The sequence below is a fragment of the Malaclemys terrapin genome, chromosome 11, assembly GCF_027887155.1.
Source record: "Malaclemys terrapin pileata isolate rMalTer1 chromosome 11, rMalTer1.hap1, whole genome shotgun sequence".
Lineage (NCBI taxonomy): Eukaryota > Metazoa > Chordata > Testudines > Emydidae > Malaclemys > Malaclemys terrapin.
In genome coordinates, this window is record NC_071515.1 from 59,592,126 (window position 1) to 59,611,117 (window position 18,992).

The window sequence follows — 18,992 nt, forward strand, 5'->3', positions numbered from 1 at the left end:
TTTTTAATACTCTTATGTAGCAGACAACAATGATTTAACTCAAAACTGTCTGAAATCACTTAACCCAGTGGCAAGAATCCAAATACAAAATATACAAGAGTACAACTCTGAGTCATTTGCCAAAAAAAAAACACAACACATTGCATGTCAGCATCTGAATTCAATATCGTTGATTTGGTGCTTCGAGAACAAGAGACATATTTTGATGCATAAGTAGGTTACTGCATATTCAACCAAGTTTGAGCTACTTTAAATTGATGGTTTCATTCCTACAGAACAAGTTATAGGAAGAGATTGGCTGACTGAGCACTAATCTCATGGGAGCAAACATTTCAACTTAGCATTCATTAAAACAACAAAAGAGAATATTGAAAAAGGAATAGGAAAGAAGTGAAGGGAAGAATGTGGAGGAGGAGGAGAAGCGGTAATAGGAGAGGAGAGAAGAGAGGAGAAGAAAAATATAAACAAGGCATAGTCCCTTTCTTTCATCAAAGAACTTTCTGTGAGGCACTGAGAAACTATAATGACAGGTATGAGATAAAAATGTGCATAGATAGGAAGAAAAATCAGAGATTCAGTCATTATTGTGTTTAATTTAATGAAGTTGTAGGACACTGACCAAAAGATATTGGAGAAACTATGAAAGGTCATATAGAGAAGTGGATATGAGAGTTGTGAATAATATAGTGGTAATAAGTGGCAGTAGAAGAGTGGATGAGGTCACCCAGGGGCGAGTGTGAAAAGTGGGGACCTAGGCCAGACTACTGAGGAACACAAAAAGAGAGAGGGAAGGTGAAGGAAAGATCTACTGAAGGTTATGCTGAAGGAGTAAACAGCAAGGTAGAAGAGAACCAGGTAAGGACACAGTCACAAAGCCCAAGAAAGAAAGACAGATGAAGAAGTGGTTGATGGTGTAGCAGAATTAATATGGAGAAGAGGACGAGTGATTCCCAGTGCAGGTGGATAGGCTCATGCTCACTCAACGCAAGTTAGCGTGTGAAAATTAGAAGTGTGGATGTTATGGGGCTAGTGGCAGATAGGGCTAGTCACCCAAGTCCAAACCCGCCTGAACCCCTGGATCCAAGGTTGGCCAGCGAGCCTGAGCCACCTCCCGTGCTTCAGTGTCCACACTGCTTTTTTATAGCATGCTTGCTCCAGGTGAGCTAGCATGAGTCTGTCTACTCTAGGCTGGGAATCACACCTCCCAGTTGCAGACATATCTTGAAACTTTGTATAGAGGTCATTTACTGGCTGTTGTCAGAACAGTTTCAGTGGAACAGGGATAGAAAAAGGAGAGCATTGTAAGAGAAGAATTCTAGGCACTGGGAAGAGACTGACCATTCAAGGAGCTTTAGAGATAAAGAGGAGGACAGAAATGGGGTGATCAAAAGACAATTGTGGTTGAGTGAAGATTTCTTTAGGATATGGTAAACAGTATGAAACTGATCATAGAATCATAGAATATCAGAGTTGGAAGGTACCTCAAGAGGTCATCTAGTCCAACCCCCTGCTCAAAGCAGGACCAATTCCCAGCTAAATCATCCCAGCCAGGGCTTTGTCAAGCCGGGCCTTAAAAACCTCCAAGGAAGGAGACTCCACCACCTCCCTAGGTAACGCATTCCAGTGTTTCACCACCCTCCTAGTGAAATAGTTTTTCCTGATATCCAACCTGGACCTCCCCCACTGCAACTTGAGACCATTGCTCCTTGTTCTGTCATCTGCCACCACTGAGAACAGCCGAGCTCCATCCTCTTTGGAACCCCCCTTCAGGTAGTTGAAGGCTGCTATCAAATCCCCCCTCATTCTTCTCTTCTGGAGACTAAACAATCCCAGTTCTCTCAGCCTCTCCTCATAAGTCATGTGCTCCAGACCCCTAATCATTTTTGTTGCCCTCCGCTGGACTCTTTCCAATTTTTCCACATCCTTCTTGTAGTGTGGGGACCAAAACTGGACACAGTATTCCAGATGAGGCCTCACCAATGTCGAATAAAGGGGAACGATCACGTTCCTCGATCTGCTGGCAATGCCCCTACTTATACAGCCCAAAATGCCGTTAGCCTTCTTGGCAACAAGAGCACACTGTTGACTCATATCCAGCTTCTCGTCCACTGTGACCCCTAGGTCCTTTTCAGCAGAACTGCTACCTAGCCATTCGGTCCCTAGTCTGTAGCAGTGCATGGGATTCTTCCGTCCTAAGTGCAGGACTCTGCACTTGTCCTTGTTGAACCTCATCAGGTTTTTTTCTGCCCAATCCTCTAATTTGTCTAGGTCCCTCTGTATCCGATCCCTACCCTCTAGTGTATCTACCACGCCTCCTAGTTTAGTGTCATCTGCAAACTTGCTGAGAGTGCAGTCCACACCATCCTCCAGATCATTAATAAAGATATTAAACAAAACCGGCCCCAGGACCGACCCTTGGGGCACTCCACTTGAAACCGGCTGCCAACTAGACATGGAGCCATTGATCACTACCCGTTGAGCCCGATGATCTAGCCAGCTTTCTATCCACCTTACAGTCCATTCATCCAGCCCATACTTCTTTAACTTGGTGGCAAGAATACTGTGGGAGACAGTATCAAAAGCTTTGCTAAAGTCAAGAAATAACACATCCACTGCTTTCCCCTCATCCACAGAGCCAGTTATCTCATCATAGAAGGCAATTAGGTTAGTCAGGCACGACTTCCCCTTCGTGAATCCATGCTGACTGTTCCTGATCACTTTCCTCTCCTCTAAATGTTTCATAATTGATTCCTTGAGGACCTGCTCCATGATTTTTCCAGGTACTGAGGTGAGGCTGACTGGCCTGTAGTTCCCCGGATCCTCCTTCTTCCCTTTTTTAAAGATGGGCACTACATTAGCCTTTTTCCAGTCATCTGGGACCTCCCCCGATCGCCATGAGTTTTCAAAAATAATGGCTAATGGCTCTGCAATCTCACCCGCCAACTCCTTTAGCACCCTCGGATGCAGCGCATCCGGCCCCATGGACTTGTGCACGTCCAGTTTTTCTAAATAGTCCCGAACCACTTCTTTCTCCACAGAGGGTTGGTCACCTTCTCCCCATGCTGTACTGCCCAGTGCAGCAATCTGGGAGCTGACCTTGTGCGTGAAGACAGAGGCAAAAAAATCATTGAGTACATTAGCTTTTTCCACATCCTCGGTCACTAGGTTGCCTCCCTCATTCAGTAAGGGGCCCACACTTTCCTTGATTTTCTTCTTGTTGCTAACATACCTGAAGAAACCCTTCTTGTTACTCTTAACATCTCTTGCTAACTGCAACTCCAAGTGTGATTTGGCCTTCCTGATTTCACTCCTGCACGCCTGAGCAATATTTTTATACTCCTCCCTGGTCATTTGTCCAATCTTCCACTCCTTATAAGCCTCTTTTTTGCGTTTAAGATCAGCAAGGATTTCACTGTTTAGCCAAGCTGGTCGCCTGCCATATTTACTATTCTTTCTACACATCGGGATGGTTTGTTCCTGCAACCTCAATAAGGATTCTTTAAAATACAGCCAGCTCTCCTGGACCCCTTTGCCCTTCATGTTATTCTCCCAGGGGATCCTGCCCATCTGTTCCCTGAGGGAGTCAAAGTCTGCTTTTCTGAAGTCCAGGGTCCGTATTCTGCTGCTCTCCTTTCTTCCTTGTGTCAGGATCCTGAACTCGACCATCTCATGGTCACTGCCTCCCAGGTTCCCATCCACTTTTGCTTCCCCTACTAGTTCTTCCCTGTTTGTGAGCAGCAGGTCAAGAAAAGCTTTGCCCCTAGTTGGTTCCTCCAGCACTTGCACCAGGAAATTGTCCCCTACACTTTCCAAAAATTTCCTGGATTGCCTGTGCACCGCTGTATTGCTCTCCCAGCAGATATCAGGGTGATTAAAGTCTCCCATGAGAACCAGGGCCTGTGATCTAGCAACTTCTGCTAGTTGCCAGAAGAAAGCCTCGTCCACCTCATCCCCCTGGTCTGGTGGTCTATAGCAGACTCCAACCACGACATCACCCTTGTTGCTCACACTTCTCAACTTTATCCAGAGACTCTCAGGTTTTTCTGCAGTATCATACCGGAGCTCTGAGCAGTCATACTCCTCTCTTACATACAACGCAACTCCCCCACCTTTTCTGCCCTGCCTGTCCTTCCTGAACAGTTTATATCCATCCATGACCGTACTCCAGTCATGTGAGTTATCCCACCAAGTCTCTGTTATTCCAATCACATCATAGTTCCCTGACTGTGCCAGGACTTCCAGTTCTCCCTGCTTGTTTCCCAGGCTTCTTGCATTTGTGTATAGGCACTTAAGATAACTCAACGATCGTCCCTCTTTCTCAGCATGAGACAGGAGTCCTCCCCTGTTGCGCTCTCCTGCTTGTGCTTCCTCCCAGGATCCCATTTCCCCACTTACCTCAGGGCTTTGGTCTCCTTCCCCCGGTGAACCTAGTTTAAAGCCCTCCTCACTAGGTTAGCCAGCCTGCTGGCGAAGATGCTCTTCCCTCTCTTCGTTAGGTGGAGCCCGTCTCTGCCTAGCACTCCTTCTTCTTGGAACACCATCCCATGGTCGAAGAATCCAAAGCCTTCTCTCCGACACCACCTGCGTAGCCATTCGTTGACTTCCACGATTCGACGGTCTCTACCCCGGCCTTTTCCTTGCACAGGGAGGATGGACGAGAACACCACTTGCGCCTCAAACTCCTTTATCCTTCTTCCCAGAGCCACGTAGTCTGCAGTGATCCGCTCAAGGTCATTCTTGGCAGTATCATTGGTGCCCACGTGGAGAAGCAGGAAGGGGTAGCGATCCGAGGGCTTGATGAGTCTCGGCAGTCTCTCCGTCACATCGTGTATCCTAGCTCCTGGCAAGCAGCAGACCTCTCGGTTTTCCCGGTCAGGGCGGCAGATAGATGACTCAGTCCCCCTGAGGAGGGAGTCCCCGACCACCACCACCCTCCTCCTCCTCTTGGGAGTGGTGGTCGTGGAACCCCCATCCCTAGGACAGTGCATCTTTTGCCTTCCAATCGGTGGAGTCTCCTTCTGCTCCCTTCCCTCAGATGGGCCATCTAGTCCACTCTCTGCATTAGCACCTGTAGAGAGAACATGGAAACGATTCCTCACCTGTATCTCCATTGCTGGTGCATGGACGCTCCCCTTTCTTCTTCTGGAGGTCACATGCTGCCAAACCTCCTCACAATCCTTCTGTCCCTGCTGCGCCTGCTCTGAATCTTCAGAACATTGTGGCCGTAGAAGCATCTCCTGACGTCTGTCCAGGAAATCTTCATTTTCCCTTATGCAACGCAGAGTCGATACTTGTTTCTCCAGCCCTCGAACCTTCTCCTCCAATATGGAGACCAGCTTACACTTTGTGCAGACAAAGTCGCTTCTGTCCTGTGGAAGAAAGACAAACATGGCACAACCTGTGCAGGTTACAACAGCTGATCGCTCACCTTCCATATCTCCGTCCTCTTAAGAACTTCCTCAACTGTTGCAGGAACTACTCGTAGAGGGAAAGGCCAGGGGAGAAAGAGTGATTCATAAGGAAAGGAATGAGGAGGGGAGATTAGAAGGAGTGAAAGGGTAGGGCAGAATTGGCAAGTCAAGGCAATTGATGTGGACTGAAGTTTAGAGACTTCAGAGTAGAATATAGATTTAAAAAAGGAGAAGGAGCAGATGGTAAACTCCTGTTGGATCCAGACAGTTCTTTGAGTAGGGTCCCTTCAGGTGTGCATGCACCCTTGATTGGAGATTTTTAGTAGCAGTACCTGTTTGGTCCATGCATGTGCTCTATACACATCCTCGTGCCCTGTACTGAGGATATGCAGAGCTACGTGGGTGAACTGCCCTCAGTTCCTTCTCAACAGTCTTTGGCCTAAGATGGAGTGTTAAGCATGCTTGCTTTGCTTAGATAAAGTTAATTATCATTAGCTTTTGTGTTTCTTAGCTTAGTTTAATTCATTGTACACCTCTACCCCGATATAACATTGTCCTCGGGAGCCAAAAAATCTTACTGCATTATATTCGAATTCGTGTTATATCAGGTCGTATTATATCGGGGTAGAGGTGTATTTAGTTTGGGGGCCTTTGGTTTTGTTTTGTTTCCCCCTCTTTTTTGTTTCCTCCCCTGGGCATTAATGCTTCTGGGGTGTGCTGGGATCCCCAGGCTTTATAGATTCATAGATTCATAGATTCTAGGACTGGAAGGGACCTCGAGAGGTCATCGAGTCCAGTCCCCTGCCCGCATGGCAGGACCAAATACTGCCTAGACCATCCCTAAAAGACATTTATCTAACCTACTCTTAAATATCTCCAGAGACGGAGATTCCACAACCTCCCTAGGCAATTTGTTCCAGTGTTTAACCACCCTGACAGTTAGGAACTTTTTCCTAATGTCCAACCTAGACCTCCCTTGCTGCAGTTTAAACCCATTGCTTCTTGTCCTATCCTTAGAGGCTAAGGTGAACAAGTTCTCTCCCTCCTCCTTATGACACCCTTTTATATACCTGAAAACTGCTATCATGTCCCCTCTCAGTCTTCTCTTTTCCAAACTAAACAAACCCAATTCTTTCAGCCTTCCTTCATAGGTCATGTTCTCAAGACCTTTAATCATTCTTGTTGCTCTTCTTTGGACCCTTTCCAGTTTCTCCACATCTTTTTTAAAATGCGGCGCCCAGAACTGGACACAATACTCCAGCTGAGGCCTAACCAGAGCAGAGTAGAGCGGAAGAATGACTTCTCGTGTCTTGCTCACAACACACCTGTTAATGCATCCCAGAATCATGTTTGCTTTTTTTGCAACATCATCACACTGTTGACTCATATTTAGCTTGTGGTCCACTATAACCCCTAGATCCCTTTCTGCCGTACTCCTTCCTAGACAGTCTTTTCCCATTCTGTATGTGTGAAATTGATTTTTCCTTCCTAAGTGGAGCACTTTGCATTTGTCTTTGTTAAACTTCATCCTGTTTAACTCAGACCATTTCTCCAATTTGTCCAGATCATTTTGAATTATGACCCTGTCCTCCAAAGTAGTTGCAATCCCTCCCAGTTTGGTATCATCCTATAGGAAGCTATCGTGGTCAGTAACAGCTACTCTCAGTGCCTCCATTGTGAGGGAAACACCCACACATCGGCCAAGTGTACAATCTGCTCCTCCTTCAAAAGCAGATCTCATAAAAATAGAGAAATAAAATGTAAATTGTTAATGATGAAGCTAGCCCTAAGACTGGCCTCCAATCCAGGCTCCAAGAACTCTCTTGCACACCAATGCCCAACCTCAATTAGTGCCCCATCTGCTTCTAGATCATGGTCACCAAAAGCCATGTAGCATGACTCCCTCGGTCACCAAAACCTTGAGGGACACAGTACCTACATCTCAATCCACAGTACCAAGAGCCTCTCACAGTAAGACTCTGGGTGCTAACAAGAAGAGCAGGAATGTTAGCTCTCCTTCTCAGGCATCTGAGTCACCAATCAAAAAGAATGTTCCAGAGACTCAGGTCACAAAGGGAGTACTATTGAAGGTCCAGTTGGTTCCAGTACCTCAAGGGTTATCTAAGGCTTCCTCTAAAAGCCACTCTGCTACTAAACTGGATTTGGTACCAAAGATTTCTTTAGCATCAGGTGGCCATGTCCATTCTAATAGACATTACACTTCAAAGAAGTCCACACCATCAGACTATTTTGTACCTTCAGTATCTATACCAGTGTCCCAGACCGCTATATCATTACCATCTGAGTCCGAGTCTAGATGCACATGTTCAAACCATTCAGTGTCTGACGCACCGATGCATTCTAGACAGTCCACATCTTGGTATCAACATTGGTCTCCACAGGATCTTGCTCAACTCACCCTCATGTACCCTCAGTACCATAGGAATTCAGATATTTAAGGGATCTTTTTGTTTCAGGTGAGCCACAGTCTCTATTACTTCCCAGTACCGTACATTTATCTACCCCAAAATCTTCTGGGTCACCTGTGAATGAGGCATTGCTACAGTCTGCTGAAACTATCTGACACACTTCAGCTACAACACCCCCTACTTGTAAATGTGCTAACAAAAATATTGTGTTCCAGCCAAGGACTTGGAATTTTATATTCATAACTTTCACTGAATTGCTTGGTGGTAGAAGCGGTTAATGAGCATGGTAGTCAATTCCATACAGGGCCAGCTCTGGCTTTTTGGCTGCCCCAAGCAAAAAAAAAAACCTGCGGCGCGGCCGGAGCGCGGGTGCAGGGGGACCGGCTGGGGGTGGGGGTAGGGGGAGGGAGCGGGCAGGAGAGAGAGAGAAGGGGGTGGACAGGGCTACAGCAGGGGCAATGCCACGCGGCCCCTCCCGCTGCATTGCCGCCTGCCATGAGGGCTCCCCTCTGGTCAGCGGGTAGGGAAGGAAGAGGACTGCTCTGCAGGGCGCTCTGGTTCTCTGCGCCGCCGCCACCCCCTACAGGGCGGCCGGAGCGGAACAAGAACAAAAAAAAAAAAAAAAGCAGCCTTGCCGCCCTAGGATTGGGCAGAATGCCGCCTCGAACAATCTGCCGCTCCAAGCACCAGCTTGCTCAGCTGGTGCCTGGAGCCGGCCCTGATTCCATATTCAATCTACCCCTTATAGCAAAGACAAGAAGCAACTTGATTTCTTCGGTAATAAGAGTTACTCATCAACTTTACATTTCACAATGTCAAAATATGTCTACATTAACTACAATAAACTTGTGTCTGACGAAGTGGGTATTCACCAACGAAAAGCTTATGCTCCAATACATCTGTTAGTCTATAAGGTGCCATAGGACTCTTTGTTGCTTTTTACAGATCCAGACTAACACGGCTACCCCTCTAATACAAGAAACTTAAAGCTTTATTAAACATTTACCATATAAACCATAGAAATCACCATAATATTATCTTTACATGTCATGTGACTTTCCAATAAAATGGTAGATGATCAGATATTTTTGGATAAGAGAATCTGCAAAAATATGGTGAAATCACTAGGTGTGATCATTGGAGCATCCACTTCATTTATTGTTGTGCTTTTTTCTACTAGAATTCTGGAGCCAAGATGCATTCCTTTACAACAGTACAAATTAATGAAATGTTTTGGTGGTGTCTAGCAAAAAATACTTATTGGACTTAAAAATCAAAACTTTTTACTATGATCAGAAATGTATGTTTATATTAAAAGTACTGATTTTGAGTTTAATGCATATTTATTTTTACCATAAAAATAGTTGTTTTTATTTTGAATAGGGAGGCCTACATGCAGCTGTGCGCTGGGTTTTACAGGACCAAACTGCAATCAAACAGTGTGTGATCATTTTTGTCAAAATGGAGGAACCTGCAGTGTCACTGCTGGAAATCAGCCCTATTGTCACTGCCTGACTGAGTATACTGGAGACAGATGTCAATATTGTAAGTAATACTCCATGTGCCAGGGAACTCTGCAACACATTGAAAGTATTATAAAATTGAAATTTAAAGTGAGCAGTTGGCTGAGTGGGTTTTCCTGTTCCCCCAACCCCCAGTAAACCTCAATCCAAAGTTTGTTTGATCACAAGTAAAATGAATTTGGTAGACTCAACCAGGGCCAGCTCCAGGCACCAGCCCACCAAGCTTGTGCTTGGGGCGGCACTTGGAGGGGGCGGCGCGGTGTGGTGCTCCGGCTCCGGCCGCCAGGGAGAGCGAGCCGCAGTGGGCTCGCGGCCCTCCCCCGGCACTCTGGCCACTGGGGAGAGTGGGGCCGCGACTGGGCTTGCTGCCTTCCCCACAGCGCTCCGGCCGCTGGGGTGAGTGGAGCCGCAACGGGCTCGCCGCCCTCCCCCTGGTGCTCTGGCCGCCGGGGAGAGCGGAGCCCCGGCCGGCTCTCCGCCCTCCTCCCGGAGCTCCGACCGCCAGCGGAGCCGGTGCTGGGGGGGGCAGGGGGGCGGCGGGAGGCTTTTTTGCCTGGGCTGGCAAAAAAGCCAGAGCCGGCCCTGGATTCAACCCACCCCACTGAACACTTAACTAGAGAAACTAACTGCAAACCCAGCAGGAACAATGGCATACAAAGGGGCATTATAAGTCTCGATTGAGGTCTGTGGCTTTGTACATTGGCATAGGTCTAAAATTCACACATTAGTAGTAAGTACAATAAACAGCATAAATTAATGGGTTTGATATTTCCCTCTTTTGGGTATTGTGTAAAACCAATAATTGCAGTTATATATCTAATGCAAAAATTATTAATATATAAAAACCCTAGATCAGGGGTCAGCAACCTTTCAGAAATGGTGTGCCGAGTCTTCATTTATTCACTCTAATTTAAGGTTTCGCATGCCGGTAATACATTTTAACGTTTTTAGAAGGTCTCTTTCTATAAGTCTGTAATATATAACTAAACTATTGTTGTATGTAAAGTAAATAAGGTTTTTAAAATGTTTAAGAAGCTTCATTTAAAATTAAATTAAAATGCAGAGCCCCCCGGACCGGTGGCCAGGACCCGGGCAGTGTGAGTGCCACTGAAAATCAGCTTGCGTGCCACCTTTGGCATGAGTGCCATAGGTTGCTTACCCCTGCCCTAGCTGTAGGCATACAACCTGTAATTATAATTACAATATTTATTATTTTCCCAATATGTATTTATTATGGCATGGAGTATTTTCTCAATATGCATTTCTTATACATTTATGAATGGCACTGCACAGTAGAACAACTTGCTTTGCCATGTCAATACTACTACCTTTCTCCCTGACACTTAGCCTGCGAGGATGTTATCTTTGACTTCTTTTCCTTAGTCCTCCATATCCAGGTTCGGTCCGAATCCCTGGTACTTCTTCCTTCACAACATCTCACCATTTTTTTATGTCCACATGGCCAACCTTTTGTCCAATTATTGATAATCTTCTGTCTTGATTACTGTCATCTATTCCTGTCTACACTCCCTGATATCCACATTGGTCTATCCTACCCACTTAAACCATGATTGCCAAAGTTATCTTTCTCACATGTTAATATATCACTATCACATCTCTCACCTTCAATGTGTAAAGATCTCTAGACTTGAATTATGTCAGAAAATTTGCAAAGAGAAGTGAGTATTTTAGAAATCCTCAAGGTATAGTTTTTAAACTAGCATGTGTGGAATTATTTCTTTTCTCAAAGGAAATACTTTTTATTTACCATCATTACCTGCCATCCATAAAAAGGAGCTCCTGTAACATTTATTGGGGCTTCACGGGAAGTTACATGTGGTTATAGAAGATGGTTTCTTTCCTTTTTGAAAGTGTATTGGGTTTCTATGTCTTAATGTATTAGAACAGTAAAAATTCTGCTGAAATGTTGTAGTATTATGTAAAGGCTGGGATGAAAGATTGGCCTACATCTGCCCTTTTATTTTTTTGAGACGTGAATAGATTTAAAGATTTTCTGTGTGAGAATCTTACATAAATGTACTGAATGAAGTAGCTCTTCCCACTAGGGGAAAATTGATTATGCATTTTTAAATTTCCACAGAATATCTAGGTAAAGCCACCAAATATTTATGTCACCTTTAGACCCTTCTAGGAGAAATCATTTTTGTTAGTGGAAATATGATGATAGCCATGCAGCTGTTTATAGCTTATCTGGGTGTTGTTCTTTTGAAATGTGTGTGCTGATAGATTCTCATTCCAATGCTTTATCAATAATAGCATTTTCAAAAAATTGCTAATAACTCTTTCTGTAAGCATTAGAACAACTTATTTCACAGCCAGCTGCGGAATTCTGGAATTGGAGATGGCACAACCTCTTAAAATTAATATAGTTTCCCCTAAATAAATAAGATTTTTGATACAGTACGGTATATAAGAGATGTAGACCTGTTTATGATGCTATGTATAGATTGTAATGACACATTTGTGGAGACAGTCGTTTGCCCTTTTTTTCCTATCCTATGAAGTAGCTAAAAATGCTGGATTTAAACAAAATCAAGGGGAAATTAGGTATTGTAAAAGTCTGGTTCACAACTCTTTACCAGATACTAAAACTGTTTTGTTTAATAGTGAACAGTCTGTCAAACAAGGAAAAGGTTAGTAGGTATCTTAAATGGGATTTATATTGAAATAAATGGAATGTATTTCCAGTTGGGAGACTATGAAATAAATGCAAGCCTTTGAATGAAAAAACAGAAGTAATTGTGATTCTGTCCCACTTGTTATTAAACAAACTGCATGGATTCACAAATAACTATCTGCAAATACAATTGGGTATTTGAAAACAATATAGTACATAAATCATGCACAGACAGACACACAGATTAAGAAAAAATATTGACTTGAGTCTTACCGCAAACCAAACAAATTGTTTCTAGTTGAATACTTCTGCAAACATCATTTTTTAAAGAGAATTAATTTAAATGTAAATGTAGGGGTGCTTTTTAAAAAGCATGTTTATTATCAGATTTGGATTGTCTGCTGACAATGTTTGGAATAACAGCATAATTCAAAGAGGTTTAAATGCATTAAGGCTTTTGTTTGTGTAAGACTTCTTCCTTTCTTTTTTTCTTTTAAGGATCTTCCAATATTTTTAGAGTGCTTTATAATGGCCAACAGTTGTTTGATACAGATTGCACTGGTATTTGGTTTATAGTTAATAATTTAAACATATATGCAAGGTTTGTTTTTTACTTGTGTCTGATATTTGCTTGTATGGATGCTGAAACAGATTATTACAACTTCATTATAATAAAGATCAATTGCCTGTAAAGCACATTAGTTTTTGCCTTGTAATGATAAGGTGAATGGTACAAATTAACATAAAAAGAAATATGCCGTATGGACCCCAGGGCTCCAAGCAGCAAATATTGCAAAGGTGTTTTATGGCAGGAATATAAAGTTTACGTGCCCAATTTCTTTCATGCTTTTAATATTACATTCCCTTATTTGTTCTCATACTTCTTTTCTTCTGGAAGTCTAACCAGATGTACTGCCATAGGTTCTTGTTAGGGCTGATATCCTGAACCTGTGTTCTCTTGTGAGATTGCCTGGTAAAATGCATTTAAGTACATGAATATAGAAGTTATGGCATTTTATAAAATATACATAGAACTCACCAGGTTACACAGGGTGACATTATCCTGATGCTTACATTCCATAGGACCTAAGGTTTGTACAATCACTATAGGTCTGCATATTTGTGTTCATCTCCTTGAAAAAAATTCCTTATTTAAAATTCCTTCAGTGGCACATGTGGAATAATTAAGCTGTTCAAGTTCATCTCTTGAAAAAAAGGTCTGACCCATTTAAAATATGTAAAAATGAGCATAGCACTCTTGCAATAATTTCATTTTCCTGAAACTGAGAAGCCTTTCCTTCAGAAAGGTTGGGTCAATTAACAGAGTTTATTATAATTCAGTCTGAAAAAGCACCTAATTTTTGTGTTAGATAATATAATCCACTGATATTTGTGTTTTTGTTTGCTTCAGCCTTACAGCATAGGGAGAGCTGGTATCTTGTGGATTTCATCTCCAAGTGCAGGACATGTCTCTTTACTTTAGCTTTCAAAAGAAGACAGAATTTTTAACAATCACAATACTTAACTAAATGAACCACTAATCTATATTTTAGGATGGGACTTGGTTTTGTGTTTTGAAAGCCTCTCAGATACCACAGTGAGGAGACGATAATCAGATTGGCTATATGGAGATGCAGACTGGCTAACCATAATCCAGCATTTCCCACCGCACTGTGCCTTTTGCAAAGCTACATATGAATTTGAGTATTTTTACAGAGGATTTTTAAATGATTACAGGTCTCTTTTTAGACCAAGCTATTCTTCATGTTGTATTGCCAGATTATCATTATATTTGCTTACTCTGGTTTTGGGACTATATTGTAACTGGAATCCAACAAATTGGGTGATACTTTTCTCTAATACAGGTGGACTAGAATTTTGGCCTCAGTAAGGATGATTTGCCACTATACTCTAATACTGCAAAACAGCCCTAAACTGGCCTAAGTGTCCAGCTGTGGATTTCCAGGCTCACCACAGCCCCTACATTCCCGTTTGAGCTCTGGTGTGGGTACGAGATATGTTGAGGAGAAGAGGTGTTACTGGAGCATGCTGTGCTTCAATGATCTCTGGCTGTCACAAAGGTCCAGGCTGTAATTTATGATGGAGGCCAAGCCATCTCACTATAGCCCAAGGACAGGGGGAATAACAAATGTGACATGGGTCCTGCACTGAGCAGCAATACTCGACCTGTGGAACAGAACCTCTCTCTCTCTAGGCTTGGTTACTTCCTCACATTGCACAATCTTATAGATAATACTGCACAGAAGATGCTGGAATGGGGGCCAGTCATACTCTGGTAGCTTTCACTATTATACATAAACATTGGAGCTTTAATGTATTTTTGCTTCAAGGTCCTCATTAAAATATTTCTATAAATAGGGAGTCTTTTTCTTAGATGCTAATACCTCTCAGGATATACTCTGTTGGAAACAATTAAAGCTTTTCAGAAGAAGACTGGCATGTGCATCAAATAGGAAGAATCTACAATCTAAACTGACTGAATTTCCAGACAAAAAATTCTGAATATATAGGATATGCTACATTGCTATCTCTAGAATAATTACAGGAACTTACAAATTCTATATATTTTAGCTCCCAAATCAGGCTGAATTTGCCTGGTTTAGGCTTTTACAGTTATAATGGTAATCAGGCAGAAAAAAAAAGGAACATTTTGTTAGTTGACTGCCTTAAACAGAAATCTAGGGCAATCCAGATTGCTGCAGTTCAAGACTCAGAGCTCTTGCTCCAGGTAGTTTGAAAGCTTGTCTCTTTCACCAACAGAAGTTCATCCAAAAAAAGATATTACGTCACCCACCTTGTTTCTCCTGGGACTACAACACAGCAAACAGAGATGAAATTTTAAAATACCTTATATACAGGGATTCAGCCCATTCTATTGCAGCGATTGGATTTTTAGATTCTATCCACCTTTCTCAAATAGCAGGAACAATATGATTTTTTTAAAGTTATTTAGCTCCTGGAGAAAAGGCTGCTATTAAAAATATTAATTCAGGAAAGCCCCTGGGCTCTGATAGCTTTTCTGTCAACTTTTGTTAAACATACAGTTTTTTGATTCACTATCCATTACGTATTCAACTATTGATGCAAATGTGGCCCATGCAATCAAAAATGGATTCTTTTGGCCAGCGGTATCTGGGTTGCACCTGAGCCCTGATTGTCCTGTCTCCACATCCCACCTCTCAAGGACATAAAAAGCAGAGTGGGGGCAAGCATCGTTCATTGCCTTCTCACCACCTATGGCTGCAGGACGGATCTGTGAGAAGTGTCTCTATCTCTTATGCACTTGTGAACTTAAAACATTATTCCCTTAGATTAGTTTAGTGTTTAGAAAAAAATGTCCTATTTTAACTTTAAGTTTCCATATTCTCTTTTGTTACCTGGTACCAAGTTTCTTTAGTCCTCTTGGCTGAACAGAGATCTCTGGAGTTTAAGTATTGCCCCTCCTGTGAAGTGGCTGTATGTCTCAATGATGATCGCTCAAGGTGTTTAGTTTGCCTTGTTGAGGAGCACATCACAGACAACTTTACAACTTTTCAGTTTGTCATTCATTTTCTAAAACAAACACAAACAATAAGAGAGGCTTGCCTGAAATGTTTTTCTCTGCACAAATCCATGAGGTCAGCTTCTGACCCAGGCAAAGATGATCTACCTAGAGCTGAACAATCCTCTTACAGAAGTAATCTGGTGAGCACTGGCTCTGTGGTCAGTTCCAGGCCTTCAACCACTTCAAAGCACCCCTCTAGGTTCCTGCTTACAAATTCTCCTCATTGGCTAATAGAGGTAGGACTTTGTACTGCTTTTCTAAAGAGCACACACATAGATTGTCATCTCAGGTACCTAGGAAGAAAAAGAGGCAAAAATGGATTCTTTTGGCCAGCGGTGGCCAAAGAATCTCATTCTATCTCAATTAAGGGTAGTACAGGGACTGTGATAGGTCACTCTGGAACCCAAAAGGACCCAAGCTCCACACTTTGGTACTTGCTAAAGACCAGCTTCATGTGGTCACTGGCATGAACCCTGAATTACTGCCTTCAGGCCTCTCAGCACTGACATCTGGGCTTTTAGTACAGGTGCCAGTTCATTCAGTACCAAGTTGTGATGGAATACACCCCTGTATTCACACCCTACACACTATTGTAATAATTTTTGTACAAAAATATGCCTTGTTAGGTATCATTTTGAAGCTAATAACTCACTGATCAATAATCTCATGGTGAAATATATGTAGCAACATTATATGTAAAGTTATGAACATAAGCTGAAATCATGCCTGAAGTATGTTTACCAGACAAGTCTGGGGAGCAAGTAAACCTGTTTCTCAAAGACAAAGACAAGTTGACACTTCTAGCCAGGTGACATCAAAACTGATGGACCATCCCCTATCTGAGGCAAGGAAGTGGGCAGGAACAAACAGATTTTCATTTTAGCAAACAACAGCATAAAACCTCCCCCAACAAACTCTATGTCTCCTTGCTCTCAGCTGGAAAGAATTTTGTCTCGGGGTCACTCTCAGGAAAGTTTCTTTAAAAGGGTGACTGAACTACAAAAGTAAGAAGCAAAAACACCGCAAGTTATCTCTCTCTACCCATCTCTCTCTTTTCACCTAAGAAGACAAAGGAAACAGCCATTGGACTTTACGGGCCGATCCTGGCCTGAGAATTAGGTCACCAGTGTTACTGAAACATGTGGTAATGGACTTCATTTTAAACCAAGTCTAGTTTGTTAAGTTTAGAAAGCATTTTATCTTTATTTTTCTTGAAACCATTTCTGACTTTAATGCCTCATTATTTGTACTCACTTAAAATCTGTCTCTTTGTAGTTAAATAAACTTGTTTTATTCTTTAATTCACAACTAATTCAGTGTTGTGAACTGTTTGGAAAACTCCATTTAAGGTCGCAGACTGTTGTATGTTGATCCCCTTAGAGGGGCAGTGGACATAATATACCTGGACTGTCCAGGACAGTGCAAAATGTACATGTTTGGGGGGGAATTGGGGACAGTGAGTGTGTTGGGGTAGCCCGGCAAGTAGTAGCCAAGGCTGCTGAAAGCCAGAGACACTCAGGATGTGACCTGCATGCTGTTTGTGAGGAGCCTAGGTTGGGCGCTATAGCAGCAAAGTATTGTGAGGCACCCCAAGTTGCAGGGCAAGTGGTGACACAGCCCCTCACTGGTCCGGATTGCACCCCCAAATGTCATACAAGTACATCATTACCTCTGTCTACTCTGGTGCCAACAGTTAATTACAAGTTGACCCATGAATGAACTCAGTTACTATTCACCTAGAGATGCCCTGTTTATACTCTCATGTACAGAAAAGTTTTATTTCAGAACCAAGTTCAGACTTTCTTCTCAGAAGCTCCTGGTTCCTAGATCCTCCAAACTTTGTCTCAATGCCATTTTCCCTGACATAGAAGTCCCTGATGGATTAGTTTCTATTGTCTTGGGAAGCATCAACTCACCTAATTACTGAAATTTGACCAAACATTCCATGATGGCTCCTGGCAACAAAGTGGGCCTTTACAGAGGCCTCATATATTAAACTGTCTCCTATTCAGCCACAGGTTTTACTTCCAACAACCATATACATAAAATAACATCAGTTCAACACATTATTTAACATTCTCCACATACCCCCTGCAGAGCTTCTATACTCGTCCCGCACCTTAAGCATTTGTGGTTAATATGGCCCAAGAACTGACAAGTGAGCAGCAATATGCCAAAGCAAGACCTAAGGAAAAAGAGCCAAAGCATCTGGATCTCTTTGGGATTTACTCATCCTTCAACTCAGAACTGCCAGCGACCAAGCACTTTGTTCCAAGTATGACTTTCTTAATTGGCAAAAGGTATTGAACTTTGTTGACAATTTACCACAGGAGTCTAGAGATGAACTGAGATCTCTGATCTCTGAGACTCAGTTAGTGCAGACCTTTCTTCAGGCTGCAACTGATGTCTCAGACATGACAGCAAGATCAATGGCAGTGGCTATGACTATGAGATAAGCATCATGGTTGCAATCCTTTGGGATCTCTGAGGAAGCACAGACTATAATGGAGAATCTCTCTTTCAAGGGTTCTAATCTATTTAGCAGCAAAATTGATGATACTTCACACACATCGAAGGGCTATAGGGCCATGCTTAGGTCCTTTGGGGTGTACATTCTGCAACCTGGAAGGAGACAGGGAAAACATCAGATCTACCCAGTCAGCTGTCTTCTTCCTCTTACTATACAGCACACCAAAGACCACCAGAGCTGCTGAGAAAGAAACAAAAATTCCACATGTGAAGGGTCTCAGCATCTTCCTCAGCAGGAATGAGATCTACATCCCCTCAAGACAGCCAGTTTGATGGTTGTGTTGAGAGCCCCGTAGGTACCCTCTTGCAGAACCTATACCCTCTCCCGGGCCTGCCTCCCCTCCACACCCACCTTTCCAGTCCCTTTGCAGGGACTCCTCTCATGACAGACTTGCAACAGGAGGTGAGGTCACTTCTCATCTCTCACAGTGGTAGATGTTCCTCTTCAGTACAGGAAGAGGGGGTTTTATTTCTGTTACTTCTTAATTCCCAAGGAAAAAAGGAGGATAGTGATCAATTACAGTCTTGAGGAAACTCATTACATTCATTCATTGATTCAAGTTCTGAATGGTAGCCCTCATCTCAACAATCTCATCCATAAAACCACAAGATTGGTTTGCTGTTCTCAAACTCCAAGTCATGTATTTCCACATATTGGACCATCTAGAACACAAAAAATACCTAAGATTTCAAGTGAGGACCTCACAGTTTAAGTACAGAATCCTGCTGTTGAGTTTATTAACAGTCGTCCAGTCCTTATGTGCCCTTTGACCAGTTCTTTACTCACCCTATACTTCTTGTACTAATTCCATCTTCTCCAATTTAACTGATAATTCCACATGTGGCACTATCAAATGCATTAAAAGTCCAGATATCAGTATACCGGGATGGAAATTA

The 18,992-nt window shown here is 42.9% G+C and overlaps 1 protein-coding gene across 1 annotated transcript in view; it reads left to right on the forward strand.

Moving 5' to 3' along the window:
* Positions 1-18,992, forward strand: part of LRP1B (LDL receptor related protein 1B) — a 1,255,163-nt gene that overhangs the window by 1,192,969 nt on the left and 43,202 nt on the right. Inside the window, exon 84 of the mRNA XM_054044441.1 lies at positions 9,224-9,385. Coding sequence (XP_053900416.1) covers positions 9,224-9,385 — 162 coding nt within the window. The remainder of the gene's footprint in view (positions 1-9,223; positions 9,386-18,992) is intronic.